The sequence below is a fragment of the Lampetra fluviatilis genome, chromosome 62, assembly GCF_964198595.1.
Source record: "Lampetra fluviatilis chromosome 62, kcLamFluv1.1, whole genome shotgun sequence".
Classification (NCBI taxonomy): domain Eukaryota; kingdom Metazoa; phylum Chordata; class Hyperoartia; order Petromyzontiformes; family Petromyzontidae; genus Lampetra; species Lampetra fluviatilis.
The window spans coordinates 1,120,824-1,146,175 of record NC_136336.1 but is presented as its reverse complement, the minus strand read 5'-3'; the positions used below and the strand labels follow the sequence as shown (position 1 = coordinate 1,146,175).

General features: G+C 46.9%; 1 protein-coding gene across 2 annotated transcripts in view; it reads left to right on the top strand.

The window, feature by feature from the left end:
• The first annotated feature begins 3,450 nt into the window (after positions 1-3,450).
• Positions 3,451-25,352, top strand: part of MCMDC2 (minichromosome maintenance domain containing 2) — a 36,838-nt gene continuing 14,936 nt past the window's right edge. The window contains exons 1-11 of one of the 2 annotated variants that reach the window (XM_078881819.1): positions 3,451-3,574; positions 8,223-8,353; positions 9,176-9,235; positions 10,087-10,282; positions 11,554-11,676; positions 12,410-12,517; positions 19,804-19,932; positions 20,663-20,900; positions 22,138-22,343; positions 24,234-24,409; positions 24,999-25,184. In XM_078881819.1, coding sequence (XP_078737945.1) covers positions 3,460-3,574; positions 8,223-8,353; positions 9,176-9,235; positions 10,087-10,282; positions 11,554-11,676; positions 12,410-12,517; positions 19,804-19,932; positions 20,663-20,900; positions 22,138-22,343; positions 24,234-24,409; positions 24,999-25,184 — 1,668 coding nt within the window. In that variant the 5' untranslated portion in view covers positions 3,451-3,459. The remainder of the gene's footprint in view (positions 3,575-8,222; positions 8,354-9,175; positions 9,236-10,086; positions 10,283-11,553; positions 11,677-12,409; positions 12,518-19,803; positions 19,933-20,662; positions 20,901-22,137; positions 22,344-24,233; positions 24,410-24,998; positions 25,185-25,352) is intronic. The other variant, XM_078881820.1, reaches the window with a different exon arrangement.

Here is a 25,352-nt window from a genome sequence, read left to right as displayed (position 1 = left end):
AATGAATTTATTGGTACAGTTATGCAATTAAAAAGAATGACTAAAATACTTCTAAAGACCATATCCACGTAACTCAATGCGTAGCAATGCTTTTCACGATCAACTAAGATTTCGCGCACCACCTCAGGATGGCCCCGTTCAAAACACAAGGATAAATTTTGGAGTACTCTTATTAGTCCCGACATGTGCGTAATGTGTGTGCGGGTGGATTGTCTCCTTGCTCAACTCTTTGTGTTAAGCAGACGCTGAGGTGGTGCGTTTCTTGTACCGATTATGCCTTGGTTCCCTGCTGGGCGATGAGTTGTGGGTGTTTGAGTGTGGGCGTGTCATACACACGGCTCTCTGTTTCTCTCGCTCAGCGGCCCCTCCACTGCTGGATGAGCTGAGTCGGCACGACACGTGGTCTGGTCCGTTGTAGCTAGTTACGTTGTAATTAGTGTAGTTACCACCATAGGTGGTAACTACACTAAGGGGCAGTTACCCCGTGTGTTGGTGTTAAATAAATGTGTTGCCTCCAAGAGTACGTCTGTGAATCAGTTGAACTCACTACACATGTACACAATGCAATAAACTGACAGGGTTACCTCAGATTTAGGGAAACCCAAAAAACTGAGAGTAAATGTTGACTTACAGCTTTCATGACTGCAGGAATTCGTATTCTTTGGGTCTTTCGGTAAAGTCACGTAGATAGGTTCAAAGAAAATAACAGTAAATAACAAAAAACTATGACGTTTCCATCAAAACTCAATCGATCGTCATCTTTTCAACGGTTTTACTTAACTTGATTCATGTTTGTCGTGGTCAAATCTTGTAATCAAATTTTTGTCTACTTCCTGTTGTCCAATGAATTTCAAATTTTGCACAAGTACTCAGATCCGGTGACAATGCAGGCCTGTATCAAAATCGGCATCAATTTATCAATTAATTGGCTCTTTTAAAGCAATTAACCATTTATGGGCGGCTTATTAATTAAATATGTATTTGGGTAGGTAAAAATGCCGCATCATTGACGTACTTCTCGACAGCGAGTTAAACGACGTTGTGAAAAAAAGTTATTAAACTTCATTCCTCTGTATGTCGTGGTAAAATCTTGTAATCAAAATGTCGTCCAGTTCCCGTTGTCCAATCGACTTATTAAACTTAATTCCTCTGTTTGTATGTCGTGGTCAATTCTTGTAATCAAGATCTCGTTCACTTCCCGTTGTCCAATTGAGTTATTTACTTTCTAGTGCACTTTAAAATAAAACCGTTGTTTTAAAAAAAAAAACTTTCTTTAAGCAATTTATCTTCAACAGTTTTATTTAACTTCACTCCTGTTTGTCGTGGTCAAATATTGTAATCAAAAGTTTGTCTACTTCCTGTTGTCCAATCAATTTCAAATTTTGCAAACGTACTCAGAATTGGCATGAATTTATCAATGAATTGGCTCATTTCAAGCAATTACAATTTTAGTATGGACACCTTATTAATTCTATATTTTTGTGTAGGTCAAAAACGCCGCGGTCCCTAAACTGTCGAATCGTCTCGCACAAAAAGCAGGCGCCGCGTGTCTCAGGCATGCCTGCTCCGTGTGAACGAGTTACGGAAGTAATCAATTTATTCAAGTAGGCGTTGATGTGGGAGCAGGCGCCGGATCATTGACGTACTTCTCGAGGGTGAGTTAAACAAAGTTGTGAATAAAACCGTTGTTTTTAAAACAACTTTTTTTAAGGAGTTTATTTCCTCCCGATGACGATCGCTTGAGTTGTGATCAAAACGTTGAAGTTTTTTGTTATTGTCTTTGAACCTATCTACGTGAATTTACCGAAAGAGCCAAAGAACTGAGAGTAACTTCAGGAAATTGAAGCGGAACCCAAAAATAGAAGGAAAAAAAACAATGAGTGAATCAAAAGATTGAGAGACATGAGGTAGGGATGACAAGATGGGTGAGAATGAGAAATGATTTAAGAGTGGAATTAGTGACTGATTAAAAGAGAAATGAATAAATTATTTAATTTGGGAGAAGTTAAGCAACTGACTAGTGATATGGTGGGGCAGACATAGGAGCACATGAATGAACACAAGTTAGAGATAAGTTGACTTTATAAAGTAAATGGGCTTGAGAGAACATAATAATGCACGTGGGGGTGATCAAGCAAGTTAATACGCAAGTAAGAGAGTGTGAGGGAGCAATGAGAGGTGAGTGAATGAGTGATTGAATAAGTGTGCAAATGACTAACCTCTGAAAATGAGGCAAGAGAGCTTTAGCGTGTAAAGCTGTCGCTTTCTGATGTCATTATCGTCCATGTAAATGTCCTAAAAAGGACATTACCCGGTGGGATTTGGCCACATCCAGCTGGAGGTCGTTGCACAGCTTCAGTACAAGGATGACAACGTAGTAGCAGGACTGGTGCAGATGTAGCGGCCGTCCATAAAACACGGCTGATGCATCTCGTATGGGGCAGAAGAGGAAAACATGGACTTAGGAGAGCAGTCGGGTGCTGATTACTTGGGTCAAGAGGTCAAGTGATAATAGATAAAATATTGCCTAAAATATCAAATATTTTGCGCCACTCTTTATAATAACCTTGTGTCCTGACGTTTGGGCCACTGTATAATAACCCTCTGTCCTGACTTTTTGGCCACCCTGTATATACATGTTTCCCTTGCTTTATACGGTAGTAGATGCATTCTAAAAAAGGGCACACAAAGCGAATCATGCAGCATAGACCGCAGTCACCCAACCCATATTGCACCGCACAAGACACCGCACGAGACAGTCTAGCAGCACATAAAGTACACACAATGTTGACACACGTCCGACCACATAGCCACATGAGTGAATTCAATTCGAATTTTGCATAGAAATAGATTTGCTGAATATACGTGAAGTCGCACAATCCGAATCCACATAAAGCAAGGAAAACCTGGATATACAATTTAGAGGGCAGCTCTTCCTCCAGATGAGATAATCTTCCCCATTGGCTCAGTCCCTTTCTCTAAACTATTATCTCTTTCCTGGTTTCTCCAGCGTGGGCTCTGACCCGACTCTGTTGGCCACTCTCAACACAACCCAAATAAATTTCGATTTAAAGCTTTCGTGACTGCAGGGATTCATATTATTGTTTATTTCGGTAAAGTCACGTAGAAGGGAAATCATAAAATAAAACAATACAATTCTCACGTTTCGATTGATGGTGATTGCTTGTGTTGCAATCGAAACGTCGTGAGAATTGTATTGTTATATTTGTATTGTTTTATTACTTCCCTTCTACGTGACTTTACCGAAAAAAACAAGAATAACAACCCTTATACTCACCAATACGCGGTGACAGTCACATGTGGGCGTTTGTAAAATGCAGGAAGCCTCCCATTGGTGGAGCGCCGAGTGGTGGAAGATGCCGGCTTCCCATTGGTAGATACAGCCAGTGTTTTGAAATACGTCATCGCGCACGCCGCGGTGACGTCACCACGGCTCCCATGGCGGCAGGGGAGGCGGAGCTGCAGTGGTCCCTGCGGGAGGCGGCGCTCGGATTCCTGGACCGCGGCGGCGGCCTCGCGTCCCTCATCGCCGCTTCCCGCCGCGCTCGCCGCGGTGCTGCCGCCTCGCCCCGCACCGCACCGCGAAGCGGCATTCACAGCCATTCACAGCCATCGCGCTGTGAATACCGGCAGAGGGGAGGGGGGCAGTGCTGTGACCACTTGCATTGCTGTTGGCTCCCAGCATTCACCAAAGATCCCCCGTGTAGCCTCCACAGACTGTTGGGGCAAGTGGTGTTAGCGAGCAGCACCTGTGAAGGCCGGCACAACACACGAGGGGGGTTGGTGGGTGACCAGCACCCTATTGGCGATGTTTACACCGCACCAGGTACTTGTTTGAGGCCGAGTCGACCTAGGGGAGGTCCAGGACCGATTCAGATAATCGTCACCGGTGTAGGCCGTGAGCGGGAATCAAACTCGGGTCGCCAGGTTTGCAGGGCAGCGAGCGACTACCGCTCCCCAACATTCACCAACCCCGGACTGACCAGCGTGGTGAAGTATGGTCAAGTCACCCGCTCCACCTCGCACTGTGCAGTGGGTTGACCAAATGTGGCCATGGAGCTTGCGTGATTAACACTCTACCGGAATGGGAATTGTTCATTGGATGTTTGCATGGATCCCTCAGGAGAATTGCTGCAAGAGTGAATGTAGGAAGGCGCGTGTTGAGCAGTGGCAATGTTGCCGAGGCGATTCTAATGGATTCATGGTTTAACCCAGGGGTCGGCAACCAAAATAACAAGAAGAGCCATTTCTTTCCAATTCGGTACAAAATTCAGTATTTCAAGAGCCGCAATGCATCTGAGTACATACTGTACTCATGTACATATTGTCAAGAAGCAGCCCGTAAAGAGCCGCATGCGGCTCCGGAGCCGTAGGTTGCCGACCCCTGGTTTAACCGAAGAAATCCATGTATCAACGGTCTAGTAAATGTAGCACACCGAACATGCCTTACGATGTATATTCATCACGCTATTGATGTTTAGTACCCCAATGGCTGCAATGGATTAACGCCATTTATTAATCTGCAAAACCCTCATTGAGTCTCAAGGCTCAATGGATCCCGCAATGGAAGGTTGCTGCAATAGGTTGTTTGGCCAAATCCCATGAATGAGGGGTTATGTGTAAGCAAAGCAGCCGTACCTGGAGACAGCTCTCCACGCATGCGAGGGCTCAAGAGACCTGGATTCAGCTCATTTGCAAGAGCAACTTGGGTCATTGGTCTGGCAGAAAGGGGGCGATGACTGCTCCTGCTTTGTGTAATGCCAATTGGGCACATTTGTACCCTGAGGTAACACTCAAAGGTCCGACGGTTGCGTTCACAACCCATTTGCTGAGCAGTATTTCATCTGCTATACATAGCACAGTCCAAATGCTGTGGGAATGTCCACAGATCTCTTATAACCAAGCGCTGCTGGGCTTTGAGGCGTTCGCCACCACGCTCGGTGTTATAATCGTGGCTAGGATTAGCTTAGCCCCACAATCTTCGTTCACTAGGGTCCCTCTATGGATGGTGAAATGAGTAGCGCCTGGTGAGGCTGCACCACTTGATGCGCAGTCAAGCTGTTGTCCTTATATTAACTTTATTTTTTTACCAGGTAAGGCCCACTGTGCTATACTTGTATAGCTATTTTTCTTAAGTTACCTGGCCACAAATTAGAGCCCAATGAAGTTGGTTTATGTAGAAATTTATTGCAGCCAATTACTCTGAATGCATGTTGATTCTAAACGTGGAGGGTGTCATGGTCGGGATCGGACTCACTCGGGCGAGGAAGTTAACATTTTGCCACCGTGGCGCACGTCCCAACCATGGGAGTGTAGAATTTCTACCACTGGGGGGGGGCACTTGGCAGGTCATGTTATACTCACCTTAGTACAATGTATCTTTAACTTATTTTGCACCGCACGTAGCCAACCGTGCTAATCGGAGGTGCGGGGTACAAAATACCTTAATCTGTGAAATGTGGCTAAGCATGGATGAAGGAATGTTCCGAGTGAGTCCTCTTATCTGGGTAAGATAAGCATTTAAAATATGGGACCTTTGCCAGTACCAAAATATGAGAATAGGTTTTCCCCTTTTTTCTGGCAAAAAAACAGGTGTTAAGTTGTTAAAACTCCAAACTGAAACCTTTTACAAGGATTTATGTCTGCATTAACCACAATACCTGTGGTCAGAATGCAAACAAAAAACATACTCTTGATAATATATGCATTGTATTTGATACTGATTGGTCCACACCAGAGACAGCTTTCTTTTGAGCCTAGTATCAAAACGATGCTAGACCAGAGGACGCCAAAAGGTCCTCTGGTCTAGCGTCCTCTGGTCTAACACCGTTTTGAGACTAGGCTCAAAAGAAAGCTGGTGTAGACCAATCAGTTTCAAAGACAACGCATATATTATCAGAGTACGTTTTTTGTTTGCATTCTGACTTACAAGTATTGTGGTTAATGCAGACATGATTCCTTCTAAAAGGTTTAAGTTTGGTATTTTAACATCTTAACACCTGTTTTGTTGCCAGAAACAAGGGGAAAACATTCTCGCATTTAAAATATATTCAGCACTTTTTCCAGAACACGACTTTGTACGCAACAAACCCGCAGATAAACCCAAAGATAAACACGGACAATTAGATGTCCGATTAATTTGCAGCGTGACTCCTCTTAGTTGTTACAAAAGTGCGGGCAATTGGCGTTTTCGTTTATATATTTGGGGGTGTGCATGCTATAAACTATAGTGTGGCTCATTGTTCATGCATGGGCCAGTCGTTAATTCACCAATAGGTGGCACTGCTGGAAAGGGGTTCAGTGCGCCACTCTTATAAACGGAATGATTGTGTCCACTGAGTGCACAATACCGTCTCCAAGTCATAAGTTACGTCTCATTTCAGTTTCACTGATCTGGAAAATGTTTATATAATTTAAGGAGTGCCAATCAATAAATATGGAATTGACCAAACACCCCAACACAGGACCCTCCTAAAAGACTCCCAAGAGGCAGTGAGATTTTTGTGTTTTATAGTGCAGCATAATTTAACTCCAGAGGTGGAAGCAGCATACACACGTGTACATGGTGAAAAAGTAAATTTGCAAGGACCAAATAAGATATGATTACAAATTATTCAGCAACCTTATTAAAATTAAATGTTTACAGTTAAACGACTAAAGTTATAACAGGACCCTGCGGGGTGGGCTGGTAGGAACGAATAACCAAAGAATATAAACATAATGTATTATTACACTTGTTTAGCCAGGAAAGCCCCACTGAGTAAAAGGTTTTTGTAGGGTCCTGCCAAGTGTTTGCAGTAGGGGGCGATGTTGCTACACCTAATCGGACGATCCGAAGGGAGATTTTGAGGCCTAGTTCTAGGTTTTAGGCCTAGCTGTAGGCTTTAGGGCGCTGTGAGTTAATTTTTAATTTCAATGTTTTAATTAATGTATAATTTAAATGTTTTAATTATTAATGTAAAAGCTGTAAATGTAAATGTTTCTATTTTAAAACATCAGGGAATGTAACATTGTTAAACATTAACTCCCTTTCACACACGCGGGGGTACGATACGAAGGGAGACTTTGAGGCCTAGTTATAGGCTTTAGGCCTAGCTGTAGGCTTTAGGGCGCTGTGAGTTAATTTTTTATTTAAATGTTTTAATTATTAATGTATAATTTAAATGTTTTAATTATTAATGTAAAAGCTTTAAATGTAAATGTTTCTATTTTAAAACATCAGGGAATGTAACATTGTTAAACATTAACTCCCTTTCACACACGCGGGGGTACGATACGAAGGGAGACTTTGAGGCCTAGTTCTAGGCTTTAGGCCTAGCTGTAGGCTTTAGGGCGCTGTGAGTTTTTTTATTTTATTTCAAAGTTTTAATGAAAAGATATCTCAGGAAATTATAAGGGAATGTTACACGTGTTTAGCCAGGAAAGCGTCATTAATTTAAATGTTTTAATTAAAAGCTATCTGAGGGAATTATAAGGGAATGTTACACTTGTTTAGCCAGGAAAGCCTCAGAGTCTAAAGGTTTTTGTAGGGTCATACCAAGTGTTTTCAGTAGGGGGCGATGTTGCTACACGTAATCGGACATTGGACGGACGGACGAAATAATCTATTGTAGGCTGGTCCAATTCGTTCCTACCAGTATTAGGGACTAAATTAAATGGATAAATATATTTCACGGTGCAAAAAAGTTACATGTACATTTTCTTCAACACTAAACGTATACATTTGTAATACATGACTAGACTTCTAAATACATGACACCCGCTCAAAATAAATGCACATAGTTACAAGTTGTATGCACTTTCTTACGTACAATTTTGTTCAAATTTTAACTAATTGCATGTTTCCAATGGGAAATTCCACGTTTTGAATTCTGTGTCTTAGAAATGGCAAAGATAATACAGCTCAAACGCTGTCTTTCCAGCAACTGAGATATACCTACACTATGTGGGTCCAAAGTTTTTCAAGTATGAAGTACAATCAAGGGCAGGTGAAGACCATTTTAGCACACAAAATCATGTTCTAATATACATTCCAGAAGTGTTTCACTCTTCAATGTTGCACATATGTTATCAACGTTGTAGTCAAGGGATCATCTCTACAGTGATTGTATGAATGTTGAAAGTAGACAGCGTGTGCTCCTTGTCTCTTCTGTATCCTGTCTAAAGTAGCCGCTGCGTGTTCCATTGCATTTGCACAACAGAGACGGTGCAGTCTGCTGCAGTCTTTCGCTTCGTCTTGAAGATTAACCCGTGCCACCTGACAGAGTTTGATGCAAGGCTTGGGAATATGGTGTTGAATCGGCCAATACAAGCAATGTACCTTTTTCGGAAGGTGGGCACCATCATCATCAGCCATTATCAATCCACTGTTGGATGAAGGCCTCCCCAATCCGTCGCCATGTCTCACGTTCCACCGATGCAACATTGCATTTAGCAACTGCACACGAGTATATTTCACCGCTCCATTTCTGTGGCTGCCACAACATCATTGTTCCCGATCACCGGCCATCATTCCATTGAGCGACCTGTCCTGTTTACTCTTGTTACCAGTCAATGTGATGCCTCTAACTTGTGTAGTTCTCTAATCCGTGTGTTCCTCTTTCTGCCTCTCTCAGTGTCATTCCAAGCATGTGTCTCTCCAATGGTTTGGGCACTTTTCAGTGTTAAATATTTCATTTTATTTAATCAATATCCATGTTTCTGATTCATATATATTGCAGGTAATAACAATGATTATAATTCTAGATTTGAAGCTTTCGTGACTGCAAGGATTCATACTCTTAGGTTTTTTTCCGGTAAAGTCACGTAGGTAAATTTTTTTATAAAATTAAAATTAATAAAAGTAATAATAAAAATAACATAATAAATCACGCCGTATTATGTAATTTTTATTATAACTTTTATTAATTTTAATTGTATTATTTTTTTACCTACGTGACTTTACCGAAAAAAACCTAAGAGTATGAATGATTATAATGTTTCTGCTTTGGGAACATTTGTATTGCTTTACGTATGTTTCTTTATGGTATATTGCTTTTGTATGTTGTTTGGGTACCAGTCAAGAGAAATTCACATGGGGGACTGAAAACGACGGAAATGTTTTAGCATACTTCTGTAATGCGTGGTTTTACGTATGTTTTCCATGTGCTCACAGGTCGTCTTTTTAGCCATAAAAGCCCTCTCTTTGATGGAATCCATAGAATGTGAAAGCCAGGTTTGTAATAACATTCATTTTTTGAAGATTTATACAATTGTTATGCCTAAGACTTTTTTTCATAAAGCAATGCTTAGATCTTAATATCTTCCACGTGTTTTAGCACAAAACTCATATCTGTCACGGTTTCTCATGTTTAAAATAACTTTTGCTGCAATGTGAAATGATGCAATGCAATGTCAACATGGGATAAATAAAGAAGGCATGGTAGCATGTGACTTCTTAAAACAAAATATAATTATTTACAGCTCATTGCCCTTATGTATGCAGCTGGGAGCAGTCTTTGTGGAACCTGCACATGTGTTCTCAAGACAGCTTTCTATTTCGTAGGGATTTTATAGAATATTGTGGCCCTCCTTCACACGTGGGACTGCACCGCCAATCATTTCACCGGTCTGGCACCCATTGCATTTTCACAAAAGTTAAGAATGAACTGCGTTTCCCTCATGTGATCTTTTTAAAAGCACTTTTGAATAATTACAACCACTTGAAATACAGTTAATGCAAGGCCCATTGATGTAGAGTTATTTTTGAAATGGCTTGAGCAAACATTCCTGTCCGCCACCTACTTTATGTTATCAAGAGGCGATGAAAGGTGGCTCGGCGGGTTGGGGGTTGATACCGATGCTTTTGTCACCCCACAAAGCCAGCTGTTAAACTCCCCTACTCAGAACCAATGCTTCCACCACCGCAGCTAACACTGGGTTATCGTGTTGTATGGTAGCAGTGAGTGACATTCCTAGTCCAATCGTGTTCCACGCTTTTCTGTCAGGCTGCCGACGTTTGGCAAGCACCGAGTGGAGCCTGGGTTTGTTCAACCCTTTGTCTCGCCTCATTTTTCTTGGTGGAAGATCCTGATTGTGCAGAGGCTCAGCCACGTGCCCCAGCTGCCGGCGTACACTCTCAGCGCCGCCACTTTCCCCCGCGGTCTCCTGCCTCCGCGCTTCTTCTCCGTGGAGGGAGTGGTGGTCTCCGTCACGACCGTCACGCAGTACACTCAGAGTGCACGCTTCCTGTGCTCCGAGAGGATGTGCCCAGCAGCCTCAGGTGATGGCGTCTTGCGCTCGCATTTGCAGTCTCTCATTACTGGTGGTCTATGACCAAACAAGCCAGACTGCCCCGTCTTGCCAGATCTGAGAAGCTAAGCAGGTTTTGAGCCCGAATAGTGCTTGTAGGGCCGATGGCCATGCAGAATACAGGTGTTAAATGCTGATGTGGGGCTACATTGTTGGTAGCAAGGGTAAAATTGCGCTGTAATAACATGCAGCCATTTGCAGCTAATGTTATGATTCATAGTTGATGTTTGGGCTAGAAATTGCTAAATTTGTTTTTGAAAATAATATTTCAACTTACTGGTGAATTGGAACCAATAATAATTGGCCCGTTAAACACTTTTACTGTACACGGCAATTTTATTTATTTGGCTATGTCGGGTGGTGGAAGGTCAAACTACACACGTCTATGCTCCCCACCTTCACCAGCACACACTGGCAAGTATAGTTTCTGTATGGTCAGATGTCCCCCTATGCCCCGCATGGCGTGGTGTGGGGAACTTTATCCATCAGTGGACTGACAGAAGGGCTGTACAAGGTTGGGTGGCTCAGTGGAGATCATGGTTAATCCCAAACAGCCCGAGGCTCGTTCGCACAATGAGATTCAAGCAGGCATCCAAGATGAGGCCCTCCTGAAACAAACCTTTAGAGTTCGATAATAGTTCAAAGCCCTTTTTTCAATCTACTGCTAGATGAAGGCCTAACCATACCAGGTGAGTCATAGGGGGTGTTTAACTACAGTGGTCAGTATAAATAATAACTGATATATTTTAAAATATTGACTCTGACTGCTGTTATCAAAACTTAAATTTCTCAAATTTCCTGCCCAAGAGCAGGTTCATGGTTTAAGCTTTATCCCATCCAATCTCAGCCCGTCTTCACCTTATTACTCCACACTCAATGCTGGGTTCATGAGCCCTGAGCGGAGGATGGTTAAGGTTCCCTCCCTTTGCTTCCTCAAGTGCGTTTTATTATTATTATTCTTGAACCCAAAGAACAAGAGTCATAGAGGGGAACCTCAATTACACCATCGATGTATGCAGTTTAATGTCATTATATGTATGTATGTTGAACCTCTTTCGCACTGTACGCAGCCAAACGTGCTAATCGGATATATAATTACTTGATTCTATAAGATTATAAACTCGTACCTGTTATACTTTAGCTCTTTTTGCTGCTGGCTGCTCAGTACTGTGGTCTTAAGGCCCTCTGCTAAGCTACTGTAATTAAACGGTGTTAAAGTTATCTTGTACCCAATTGTCAAAGGCTATCGTCACATCCGCATCCACTCCCATGGCGCCAACGAAGCCTCAACCATGCGAAGCAACTTCACGTGCTCCCTGTGTGGTGCCAGCATGGACGAAGATGTCAAGTGCAGGACCATAGGAGGTCTGTGCTGTTGCTATCCTTTTATCGAGTTCCATTATTTCGGATTTTTATCACCTTGTGTTACGTCACAAGGTGAAGAAATCCGCTGAGAGCTTTTGCAAATAAGAACTGCCCAGACAGCGGGCAAAAGAGGCAATATGCCCAAAGACTTCACACAAAAGATGACCCCACAACTATCTGCTGTCTCATATGAGTAAAGAGGCCGTGGGCATCCAGAAACCTCTGGGCGGTCCTGCCCACGCAGACCCGTGTGCCCTGCAGAAACATGATTTTTACGACGCTATTTTTGAGCTCCCTTCAAATTATTTTTAGACAACGCACACCTTCTCGCTTACCTTACTTTGAGACACGTCTGTTGTGTGACAATCGCACCGAAATATTTAATTTTCAGAACTGTAATTTCGCCAAATTCAGTGTTGAGAAAAAATGATATGGAAAAAAATGTGTTTAACACGTAGGCTTTCGCGACCAATATCATCCATAATAGAGGTTTTTGGGTTAGATTGCGTAAATTTATAAATGCGTCGTTAAATCCCGCCACCACCCAACACAGACAACTCGTAAGGGTTGTCACGTAAACAGAACATGCCAATTCGTCACTAGTGTACAGCACACTGGTGTGTTGGAGAGCCAAGCCAGAACATTTATAAACTGAGTACGACGTTTCACGGTGATGTGGAGAACGGTTGGCAGCGTCCGAGTGAATCGTGGATCATGATTTGTCAACCGGCAGACAAACAGCTTGTAGAGGTGGTAGATCCCGCAGCCCTGGCGACGCTGCGCGGGGCTCCCCGAGGCGCCCGTGCTGTCCGACACCAAGCGTTCACCGTCTTCCTGCGCGGTGAGGCAGGGGTGCTCTGCAGCCGAGCCAAATCACAATCACGTGCACGCATACACACACGCCACTTCATTTCGCCCTCAGGTATAATGTAACAGAATCCAAGCTGCGCCGCGCCGAGGAAATATTCAGTTCTTGTGGACAATAGAGCCATTGTCCAGGCTTGCACAATTCATGATCGTTCAAGAGCCAAGTTGGCATTCAAGAGCATGGTTAGACAGTGGTTGCATTTATATTAATCAAACCTGCAAGTGCTGAGGAAAAAAACCCCACATTGAAACAGAATAATAGTGCAGGCCTGAAAACCCTACGTTTAAAACAACAGTAACACACACACCCACATTGTGTAAAAAGCTCAGCCTTTTGTGCATTATGCAAAAAAAAGCATCAGCAATGCAAAAAACCTTCAGCAACTATAATGATGTTTTTCACCAGCTGATCAAATAACATCTGATTAGTTGGTTTCACAAAAACATGACCCTGCAGACTTGAGAGGGCTTCTGTAATGGGCACAGGCAGAGAGAGGGAGAAAGGATGGGTGGTATGAAGTTAGTCCAGATCAGCATTATTGCTGATGGTCTTTGCATGACTTATGGTTGCTGAATATGCACAAAGGGTGTGTGCCTTTACACATGTTTGCCTGTTGTTGGAAACTTAGAATAGTGGAAACAAGAATATTTCTTTTGAGACTATACATCTCGACATGCTGAGGGCTTACAAATAACACAAACAACACTGTGCATAACGCACAAGAGTAGATCACTGTGTCATGATATCATCGCCAAAATTAGAAAATAGGCTGTAGCCACGTTTATTTATGTGGTTTCCCTAGTTTTGTCACAATGCCCCAGTGATATCGCCTATGACTCAATCACCCTGAATGCACCCGATCTTATTACATTTTAGAAGCTATGCAAAGTTGAGACTGGTTTTATGGGAGACTGCCTATGAATACTAGGTGTTGGAGGCTTGGGCCACGCCATGTTCAGGATATAGAGGTGTAATGCGAGCAAGGACAGGGTGGGCGCTGCCTCCGCACCACTCACACGGGCTGGTGTATTAGAGAGGCGGAGCCTGGTCGTCGGGGTGAGTGGGGGCGGAGACAGGGGCAGGAGGAGGAGGTGGAGTTGGGTCACGTGAGAGGGGGGGATATAAGAGAGTGATGGAGGAGGAGCTGGGGGAGAAGAGAGTGAACCACAGAGGGGAGCCACGCTGGTGGGAACAGGAGAAGTGGCGCCATTGCCACGTGGTCAGGGCCGAGGGGCCCTGGAGTCTAGCGTGCGCAGGCACGGAGCGTGCGAGGGGCACGGAAGGGAGAAGAGGGCCGGAGCGGGTGTGGGGGACCCGAAGGACGGTGTGGCAAGAGCAGGGTGAGGAGAGAGCACAAGGAGGGGCCGGAGGTGACGGCACGGCGAGGGCCACACGGAGCGTGCGCGGTGCGCACGGAGAAAGACGGAGAGGGTGCTACACGGAGCGTGCGCGGGGCGCGCGGCGAAGGTCGGAGCGAGGACCAGCGGGTGCGAGAGAGAACCCAATAACGGACAACGGAGAGCGACAAGCTGTCACAGTGTCCTTTATTACACTGGTGTCAGAAGTGAACCAAGATGTCTAAGCATCTTAAGAAGAAGAACGTACCTGCACCATCCTCGGACGACGAAGACGAGCGTCCGATTGAGGCGGCGTTCCCGACGATGGAAGGAGGGGGCGAAGTACGGACGGGCGACACGCCGGGGGTGCAAGAAATCATCGGCGTGGCGGGGTCTGTTTCAGCGGGCGCTGAGGAAGGTTGGCGGCACGTGACGGCTCAACTCGAGTTGCTGCGGGCCACGCTGACACAACTGTGCGCCCTGGTGACGACGGCGGTGAGGCCGCATCGCCCGAGCGGAGAGCAGTCTGCCATTGGGGCCCACGCGACGCTTCCCGCCCGGGGCCGAAGCGCGGGAAGCCGCCATCTTGTCACCGCGGGAAGCCGCCATCTTGTCTCCACGGGAGGCCGCCATCTTGGCTATGCGGGAAGATGCTATCGTGTCGCCACCGCGTCAAACACCGTCGGCGGATTATGGCGACTCGGGGACCCGCAGCCATCGGCTGACGACGCTCAAGGAATTTTCAATTGGCGGCGACTGGAGTGCGTTCGCCTGCCGCTTTGAGGCCGCAGTCCGCTCGGCAAAATGGACGGATGCGGAGGCTCTAGAAGTTCTTCCGACGCTTCTGGATGACGAATCGGTCAGGTTTTTCCGTTCCATTAAAGCCGCAAGAAAGAATACGCTGAAGGATGTATTTGAAGAAATGGCGGAAGCGTATGAGCCCCCGACGATGCTCATCGCAGGTTTTGTTCAACAGCAGCGGGCTCCGGAGGAATCTCCCATGGCTTACCGTGGTGCCGTCTTGGAATTGGCTATGGCCGCATACCCGGACACGGAGCCTGACTTGCTAGAGCCTTTGATTTTAGGAAAAATGTTGGAGTTGTCCAGGGATTTGGGCATTCCCATGCCTGTGTGCGGCCATGAACAACTGACCTCCCGGATTGCGGTGAAGTGCCTGGACGCGCAATTTAACCTGCGTCGGTGGAAGCAAGTCACAGCCTGGATGGGGAGCCCCAAGATCGAGGGCGGTGCCACGGGATGGGACCTGTCCAAGGCCGTGTACGTGCCGGACGAGAGGTGGCCTGCGGAGTTGACGGCAGCCACCGTTGCGAGATCGCCAGGACAAGACAGGGGGGGGCGCCGGACGACGGCCCGACCTGTTGTGCTTCCGCTGTGGTCGTCGGGGGCACTTCGCCAGAGAATGTTGGGCTCGCCCTCATCCGCCGCTCCAGCAGGAGGCCCCTGCCAAGGAGGCGCCGCGTCAAGAACAACCACGACAGGCAAGTCGGTACGCATCAGACACCCGGCAAGGCCTATCACCTCATGCATCACTTTCGCCGTGGGGTATGGATAATGTTGCTAATGGGGGAACGCTAGAAGGGCCGCGTCGCTCGTTGACACAGTGGCGTAAATTGGCACGGAGGGTGGTTGCGGCCGCTACCGGGTCATCCACTGTGCCGGGTTCCATCCAAGGTGTGGACGTGCGTATTTTGGTGGACTCGGGTGTGTCCGCGACCATTATCTCGGACGTTATATTTCACCTCCTGTCCATTCCTCCAGAGCGGGTGCGACCGGTTTACGACTCGTGCGTAGCGGCGAATGGGGGAAGTATGGGCATTGTGGGTCAGGTGGACGCCAGCATTACGGTTGGGGGTGTGTCGGTCTCTGGGACGGTGTTGATTTCTAGGTCCCTCGCTGTGCCCTGCTTGTTGGGAACGGATTTCCTGGCGAAAATGCCCATTCAGATTAGGGTTGATCAGAATTGCATCCAATTACCGGGGGGCCGCCAAATTGCCTTCTTGCCATCACCTTGGGGCCAGTCCGTTCCTGACCGCTAGGTGCAGGCGCTCTCCGACGTATCGGTTGATGTTCCACCTGGATCGCAAATGCTTATTCCGCTGCGTTATCGGAAACCGGTGCTGGGAATCAAGGGGGCGGAAGGTGTGTTGTTGTCGCCGTCCAATGCTATATGGGGGGGTTTGACGCTGGTCGGGGCGCAGACGATTGTTCGGCCGGGTCAACCCCCGATTTTACAAGTGTTGAATGGGACCGCAGATAATGTTTGTGTGCCGGCCGGAACGGTTTTAGCTCATGCTACGACTGCCTTCACGGCCCATGTCGAGGGGGGCCCCCGGGGCCTCGTAGGGGGGGTCTCGACCTCCACGGCACAGGACGACCGCTGGATTGCGGAATTGTGCCGGGAAAATGCGTCCTTAACTGGCGACCAACGGTCCGCGCTTCGCGCACTGTTGGGAAAGTATTCCGACGTTTTTAGTTCGGACGATTTCGATTTGGGACGCACTTCTCTGCTCTCCCACCATATTGATACGGGGGATGCCGCTCCGATTCGGATGAACCCGCATCGGTTGAGTCCATCGGAGCGGGATCATATACGGGGCGCGGTGGAGGATATGCTGGCCGCCGATATTATTTCCCCATCCAACAGTCCGTGGGGCGCGCCGGTGGTACTAGTGACGAAAAAGGATGGGAAATTGCGGTTTTGTGTCGATTTTCGAAGGTTGAATAAAGTCTCGGTTGCGGATGCGTACCCCCTGCCGCGTATGGAAGATTCCCTCTATGCCTTGTCCGGGGCAAATTTTTTTCTACTCTCGATCTTTCATCGGGATTTTGGCAACTTCCCCTGGATGAGTCCTCGAGGGAAAAGACGGCTTTCCGTACGCCGCAGGGCTTGTTTCAATTTAATTATCTCCCCATGGGCTTGAACGCCGCCCCGGCGACGTTCCAGCGATTGATGGAACTCGTGTTGACCGGTCTGCAGTGGGAAACGTGTCTGATATATTTGGACGATGTTATCGTCTTCAACCGCACGTTTGACGAACATCTTGCGGAGATTGGACGCGGTGTTCGCGAGGATGCGTTCTGCTAATTTAAAATTTAAGCCTAAAAAGTGTCACCTGCTGCAGCGATCCGTATGCTATTTGGGCCACATAGTCAGCTCGGACGGGGTGGCCACTGACCCGGAGAAGACGGCGTGCGTCCGGAACTGGCCGACTCCGGCCTCAGTGGGGGACGTGCGTCGGTTCGTTGGGTTCGCTTTTTATTACCGCAGGTTCGTGCCGGACTTTGCCACGATCGCGAGGCCCTTACACCTCCTTACGACGAAGGGCCGGAGGTTCAGTTGGGGACCGGAGGAGGAGGCGGCATTTCAGAGCCTGCGCGATCGGTTGGCATCGGCACTGACGCTGGACTATCTGGATTTTACTCGGCCATTTATCCTGGATACCGACGCGAGTTACACGGGGATTGGGGCCGTCCTGTCCCAATCTAGGGACGGTGTCGAACGCGTAGTGGCTTATGGAAGCCGCGTGCTGTCTTCGGCGGAGACCCGCTATTGCGTTATTCGTCGGGAACTCTTGGCCATAGTACATTTTCTTCGTCAATACTGGCCGTATCTATACGGCCGTACGTTTATTGTGCGCACGGATCATGCTGGTCTGCAATATGCCCTGAGGGTTGATCAACCGTCTGGCCAATTGGCACGATGGTTGGAAACCCTGCAGGAGTTTTCATTCAAAATTCAGTACCGGAAGGGATCGCATCACGCGAACGCGTACGCGCTTTCTAGATTGCCGCAGGGGCCCCCATGCGCTTGTACTTCGGGCACGAATAGGTGCACGCGGGTTCCGCGGGAACCTCGGGCGGTTATGTCCGCGGTGGAGGTGCCTGAGGCTCCCGCGTGTCCAGAGCTGGCTGATGGGGTTTTTAATTTGTCACGTTCTGTATGGGTTCGCGAACAATTGCTTGACGACTCGCTGGAGGCTTTGCAGAGTCGGGCCGCGAAGGTAAGGGGTGGCCCGCTGTCCGATGGGGCGCCGGGAGCTGCTCTCCGGGATGGCTTGCTCATGTGGAGGGAAGGCTTGCACGATCGCTGGCGGCTTGTTGTGCCAGTGTCGCTGCGACATGAATTGATTCGGATTCTGCATTCCGAGAAGTTGTTACATCTCGGAGTGCAGAAAACATTGTTGACATTACAGCGGGATTACTTTTGGCACGGCATGACGACTGATGTCATCGGGCACATTCGGGCGTGTTCCGACTGTGCCCGGCGGAAGCCGCCTAAACACCCATATGTTCCGCCAGTGCAGTCCATACAGGTGTCACGGATTAATGAATTAGTGGCGTTGGATATTTTGGGGCCCTTTCCACCATCCGCTCGGGGTAACAAATTTTTATTGGTCAGAGTGGAATATCTTTTCCACTGGCCGATGGCCTGGCCCTTACCCGATCAGTCAGCGGCGTCTATCACGGAGGCATTCCTGTTTGGATATGTGATGGACAAAGGGGCACCGGAAAGTTTGCTTACGGACCAAGGTCGAAATTTTTCTTTTTAATTATTGGCTGAGGTGTGTGCTGCACTGGGGACCAAGAAGGTACGGACGTCTCCCTACCATCCGCAGACGGATGGGATGGTTGAACGTCTTAATCGGACCCTGTCGGCGATGCTCTGTCATATGGTTAGCGAAAAGCAGGCTGATTGGGATTTGCATATCCCTGGGGTTCTCTCCACGTACCGGATGATGCCGCATGTGTCGACGGGGTACTCGCCTTTCTTTTTGATGTACGGCCGCGAGAACGTGTCGCCGGTGTACGTGCAGCTGGGCTCGGGGGTGAAGGGTCCTGTTAGGCCTCTTCCCGATTATATTCGAGACACCGTCCGTCGCGTGACGGAGGCGCGGGAGGGGGCCCGATTGGCTACTGCCAAGACCCAGGCCCGGAACGAACGTTGTGCACCACGGTCGCATGGTGAGTCCCCCTGGCGGGTGGGGGACATGGCCTGGCTGCACTGCCCGCAGGTTCCGGTGGGGACCTCCCCTAAGTTGCATAGGAGCGTGCGAGGGGCACGGAAGGGAGAAGAGGGCCGGAGCGGGTGTGGGGGACCCGAAGGACGGTGTGGCAAGAGCAGGGTGAGGAGAGAGCACAAGGAGGGGCCGGAGGTGACGGCACGGCGAGGGCCACACGGAGCGTGCGCGGGGCGCACGGAGAAGGACGGAGAGGGTGCCACACGGAGCGTGCGTGGGGCGCGCGGCGAAGGTCGGAGCGAGGCCCAGCGGGTGTGAGAGAGAACCCAATAAAGGACAACGGAGAGTGACAACCTGTCACAGTGTCCTTTATTACAGAGGTACAGAAATTCATTAAAAGTATCTTCGCAGAGCTTAGAGTGTGATGTTTATTCCACTTGTATGTGTGGATTTTCTCTGGGCACTGTGGTTTGCTCCTACAATCCAAACACTAATTTATGGAATTTGGCCAAACATTCCAGTGCAGGATACTTTTAGAAATAGTATTGAGACTCAATCAGGCTTCCGGCGGTAAGGGACATTGTTGTTTGTTACATGCATTTATATGAGAGCAAGCTTTAATAACAATATGGTAATAATGTACAGCCCTTTTCCAACCACTGCTGGATGAAGGCCTCTAAACGCTATGTCAGTCATAGGGTGGTTTGATCATACTTCACCACACTGGTCAGTGCAGGTTGGTGAAAGGTGGGGGCCAGGACTGGTTCACATATCATTCACCACTGATGATAGCCCTGCTCACAGGTCTCCGAGTGCATGGCACAGTGCGCTAACCAATTTGCCACTGCTCCGTAAGCTTTGACCCTCCAGCATTGGAGATGCGACAGGCTGGTCTCTGGTTTGTGTGGCACATGGCGACAACTTTGTGTTTCTGTTTCAACAGATGAACTGACCAACAAAGCAGAAATGGGTGGCAGGTACATCATATGCGGCATTCCAGCGAATGTCGGCACGGGAACAGATACGATGTTCTGCATGGAAGCGAGTAATGTGGAAATGCACGTCACGGCAGGTAAGTGTAGTGGGCTGACCGTGGCTACACGCTCCAGTTTGAGATGGCCGGACCCCCCCTACAGTGTCACATAAGAGACACTGTATGAAAATGCAACCAGCGCTGGGCCTACTCGGGAATGCAACGATGCATCGATTCGCCTAACAAAATATATTATTATGCTCGCGACACTTGCATTGAATCATGCACGTGAAATGTAATGCACAGTAAATTATAATTTTGTGGTTTAGATTGTTGAAGTTAACAGAAATTCACAAACAGAACATGTTACAACACAAAGAGGCAGTAATAATGAGGCCAGTAAAGAATTCACTACCCCGAACTGTGACAATTCACTAACAAAGTGAATATTTTCATGGCATAGCCACATGACTCATCATCACTCACCAGAGTAAGATGCCAAATTGGAGATTTTTTTTGCAACTGGAACAAATTAAAAGCCAGTGACATCTCTCCTGAGCAATATAGTTTTGGCAGAATATAAAATGCACATTTTTTCAGGAGATAAGTATAGAGCATATATATGCACAACCAATAGTGGTTGGTGTGGGCACTAAATCCATCCTATAGCTAATGGGTGTTTCGCAGGCAATTCATCCTATTTTCCACGATATCCATGAGTTATTTTCATGGATAATAGGATCTGCCAAGAGCGCCCCCCCACCCACCTCTCCCCCCATGTGAGTTCATGGTGCGGGAGAGTTTCACTGTGTACACCTCTGTGTGCTAGGACCACGCGACTTGCCAGCAGAGATGAAGAACCTGCATGCCAGGATGTGCGTATCACCCTGGGCGTTTGCCGCGTGCCTCGCTCACGCTTTCGCCGCCGAAGCGACGCCACCCGGCACCTACAGCGCCCTGAAGCTGGTGCTACTGCTCAGCCTCCTGCACACAAGCGCGGACGGAAGCACAAGCAAGGACTTCCTGGACCTGCTGGTTATTGGCAGAGAAACCCTGGTGATCGGCAGGTAAGGCCACTTTTATATCCGTGTGTATGTTGAAACTTATTTCGCTCCATACGTAGCCAACCGTGATAATTGGAGGTGCGGAGTGAAGGACAAGAAACTAAACACAAAAAGCCAGTTCTAAAGAAAATAGATTTCAATCTGGATGATTTAAAAGTGCACAGCTCTAATGGTTTCCTAATATCGGAAGGAGGAGTAATCTAGAAGTTCACAGAAGCGCATCTCAAGGCACTTGATGCGGTAACCATCTATAATACTTGCGCACTAATTATGAGCGCGAGTGAGAAGGGATAGCAACAGTGCGGTGGTCAGTGGGGATTAGTGGGCATGCAAGGATACATTGATTCTAATCTGTCATTATGCTCACATACATGCCCAGGAGATTCAGCTACTCTCCTATTGGAATGTAATTGGTTTGCATGACCCCCCCCCCCCGCAGCCACTAGAGATGCTTCAAATATGTAAATGACGGGAAAACCCATCACAACTTGAAAATTAGTGCAGGCCTGTGTATATATATTTTTGATCCGCCCCTACTGGACATCTGTGAAAAAATTTATTCATAGCCAATTGGATTTCTCCAGGAAAAATAAAGATGATTCTGAAGATGTGCATTGCATATACTATTATGCTAAACCACCAGTTCAGAAGAACTGCATTGTGGCCATTTTGTCTTAAACCACTATAAATAAATTGAGAAAATGTGGAGACAAAGACACAACTGTGGACCTGTTTTTGCATTATTAGGACTCATCAGTGCAGTATAGTCATCGTTGTTCACTGCTGCCATCTGCCTCTGAGAACCTCATATATTAAGAGGGCTAGCCTTTACACTATGGTGACCCATTAACATTGATTACTGTACTTATGAGGGTGACACAATTATGCATTTGTCTCACTGCTACCTTTATTGTACAGCTATTGATAATTGTGCTGTGGCCATCAATTAGCATGGTTGGTTGTGTACAGTGCGTAATAAGTAAAAAATACACACATAAACTTGCTACCCTCATGAACTAAAGATTAACCACAAGTGGGTTTAACCCAGATTCAAACCCTAGATCCCAGCAGTGCCGAGTTATAACTGTGTTCTGGTATTAGCCCTCTGCGCCACCTGGCCACCTCTGCCAACGGTTGTATCATAATAACTCATGTAACGTATTTACCCATGAGATTCGCATTGGTCTTTGGCAGTGGTGGCTCACCACCACGATCGGAGCGGACGCTTTTTTTGTTGCAGGCTCCTGAGCTATGCGGCTGGGCTGGTGGAGAGAGGCGTCCAATGCCCGCCCAGCGGGGAGCTCCTGGCCTCTGTGTCGAGGGATGAGCATGGCACGGCCACGGCAAGCATCCATGCCGGACATGTTCTCCTGGCCAAGGGCGGCATCTGCTGCATCGGCGAGACATCCTCTTACAAGAAGGAGAAGCTGCAGGCGCTTCAGAATGGTCAGCAGTCGTAGCTCGCCATTCCTCTGCACCCGCTATTCCACTGCACTCGCTGTTCGACTGCACTTGCAGTTACAGGCCACGATGAATTTCCACCATTCAGGGTGCTGACCTGGTTCAATAATATATTTCTTAGTGTCCCGTTTGGGTCGTCTGTCTCATTTGATCTATTTGTCTACTTTTTAACATGTGAAATTAATTTGTGCAAATATGAAATACTCCATTTTCATGCGCACAATTAGATGTGTATTTTGAGAGCGTTAGAGCCATTTTCATTCAAGGAACCATTACGAGCATGTTGCCTGCTTAATGAGGCAGGTCAGGGTGGTTTTATTTACATTGTTCACTTTCCAAGGGAGATCTGCAAAACTGCTCAAGGAGGAACATTTGATCGGTTTTCTTTTGTTATTTAGTTGCAATAAATTTTCAGTTTAGAAGAGTGTCACTGATGAAGAATAACCTACTTTTTCAAAACTGCTCAAATGTGTGATGTTACTGGGTGAATGTATTCATGGAATGTTGTTTAAAATACAATTCATCCTCAGGTAATAACTTATTTTGGAAGCAGAAAAAATATCTGGATAATGTGATGTTCAATCTGTGAACTGAATTTAACTAAGATAATTTTTATAGATTACACACGGACAGAATTTCATGCTAGAACTGAATCGTAGTTATCATCCAGCAAGGGACAGAGAATAGTTGATATTAAAGATGATGCTCACTCTCATAGTTATGACAAATACATCATATATGACTTAGATTACAATCTGGCATGAGATGTAACATTTTAACACAGCTCCTGTGTTATTTCCGGAAGGGGTAATAAAGCCTTTTCTTATTCCCCCCCCCCACCCTCATTTTAATACTAGCAAAAGAAAAGGTCTCATAGGTAGACGGACAGTCCTTGACTTATGGACACAATTACACTGGTACCTCGGAGATCGAAACCGTGTTCGAACACCGATTTGTTCGAACACCGAATCAATTTTCCCCGTAAGAACGAATGGAAATAGCATGAATTGGTTCCCCACCCAAGGATGCTCCTATTATGGGCCATTTTTACACGAAGTTTACAATATTAAAATACAGTACAGTACATAAAAGCATACAAAAAACAAGAAACACAGTTATAATTAAAATAATAAATGAACATTGAACTTCACTTTACCTGTAGTAAGGAGAGTGGATCGCTTGAGTGGAAGGTTCTCGAAACCTTCCTTTTTGGCTTATCGCTGCTACTAACCTTTTTAGGAGCCATTGTGTATGGATAAACACAAAAAATAACACTAAAATAAATGAAATAAACGAAAAAGTTAACGGAACGATGTTTTGCGGGTCTGCACTGGGCGAGTGCTACGCGTAAACTGGGTCATTCGCCTTTGTCTCGGTCGCCCTGGCTACGTGTGTCGGCCCAAACAGGTTCTTTCCAGTTGTTCGACCTCCGAATTTTTATTCGATGTCCGGGGCAAAAAATGGTCGAAAATTTTGTTCGATCACCGAATTGTTCGAGTTCTGGGGCGTTGATCTCCGAGGTTCTACTGTAGTTCCCGAGACCTGTTCATAAGTCGAACGGTTTCCTAAGTCGGAACACAGAAATCTACTGTATTCAAATGTCAAGACACGCAAATACTCACTCCCAGCACAAAGCTGACTCATGACATCTCACAGAGGATCGCTCAGCTGAACAAAATAGTGCCCCTGTTCCATTCGCAAGTGAGAGTTTTAAGTCAATGTAAAAAAAAAATCATGGAAGCTGGTTCGTAAGTGTGGGTGTTCGTAAGTGTGGGTGTTCATAAGTCAAACTGCCTGTAATGGCCCTGCTTGTTTGGCGCCATGGTGCGGGATGTGTCTTATGTGACGTGACTGCGCCTCCTTGCCACCACTCAGCGCTGGAGAGCCGCCTGGTGTCCGTTCCCATTCCCAAGAAGAAGTTTGGTGAAGAAGTGGCCCAGGAGGTTCAGCTGCCCATGAGCTGCAGCGTGTGGGCCCTGGGGGGAGATTCTGCAGCGCTGCTGAAGAAGACGGTGGGGGGTCTGTGGGAAGATGCCCCTCTGGGCACCAGGGTATTGCCACTCCCACCCTCTTGTAATGTGATTAATCATCACGATTCAGTTTACGTTGATTTTATACTTTTTTTACATTGTAGCGGCCACTAGTGGCTGCATCGTTCATAGGAACCCATTGCATATATGACATGCATACATTTAATATGTAGGTGTTCACAGCCGATATAATGATTCGTAATTGTTTTTTTGGGTGACGCCACATGATGATTTGACCGGATTTGTGTCAATAGGAACAAAACATTTACTTTTGTTTGGCTGTGTCGGGTAGTGGAGGGTTCTTAATGATATAGGTTTGGTCATTGATTACATTGCCTAACTTAAGTATGAATCAACATGTATATATTCATATACAGCCCTCTGGTCGATTGCTGCATGAGGGCCTCCCCGCGCCACATAGGTTACTTACTTATCTGGTCATACTTCACCACGCTGGTTAGTGCAGATTGCAAGGTGTGCATATTTTGTAGCATAGTAAGCAATGGATTTTGCTTTGAGGCACAATTGTTGCCATTGCGGCACTTATGCAACCGAGTTGATGGCCCGTCCTTGACTGGTTTTGCCTCCTTTCGTTTTCTCATCGAACTAGGAGCTGGGTCTCATCCCGCTGCCGCTTGCTGACTCCTTTGGCCTCATCGTCTTCTGCGAGGGCAATGAGTCGAGCGGCAACGGAGCTTGCAGGCTGTTGGCCGAGCACGTGCTGAATAAGGCGATGCTTGCCAACGAGCCCATTTATACCATCCCGGAGCAGATCATGACTCGGCATTTTGAAGAGGTGCGTGCTGCACGTACGCGAGAGTGACGCGGTGTGTGTGTGTGCGTGTACGCGCCCGTGTGACACGTAAATTGAAAACTAATTTCCTGAATTTAAAACTAATTTCTTTGGAACTGCTTTTTGATGTTTAGTTTGTTGTCCTTGGCTATGTACGGTGCGAAAGAAGTT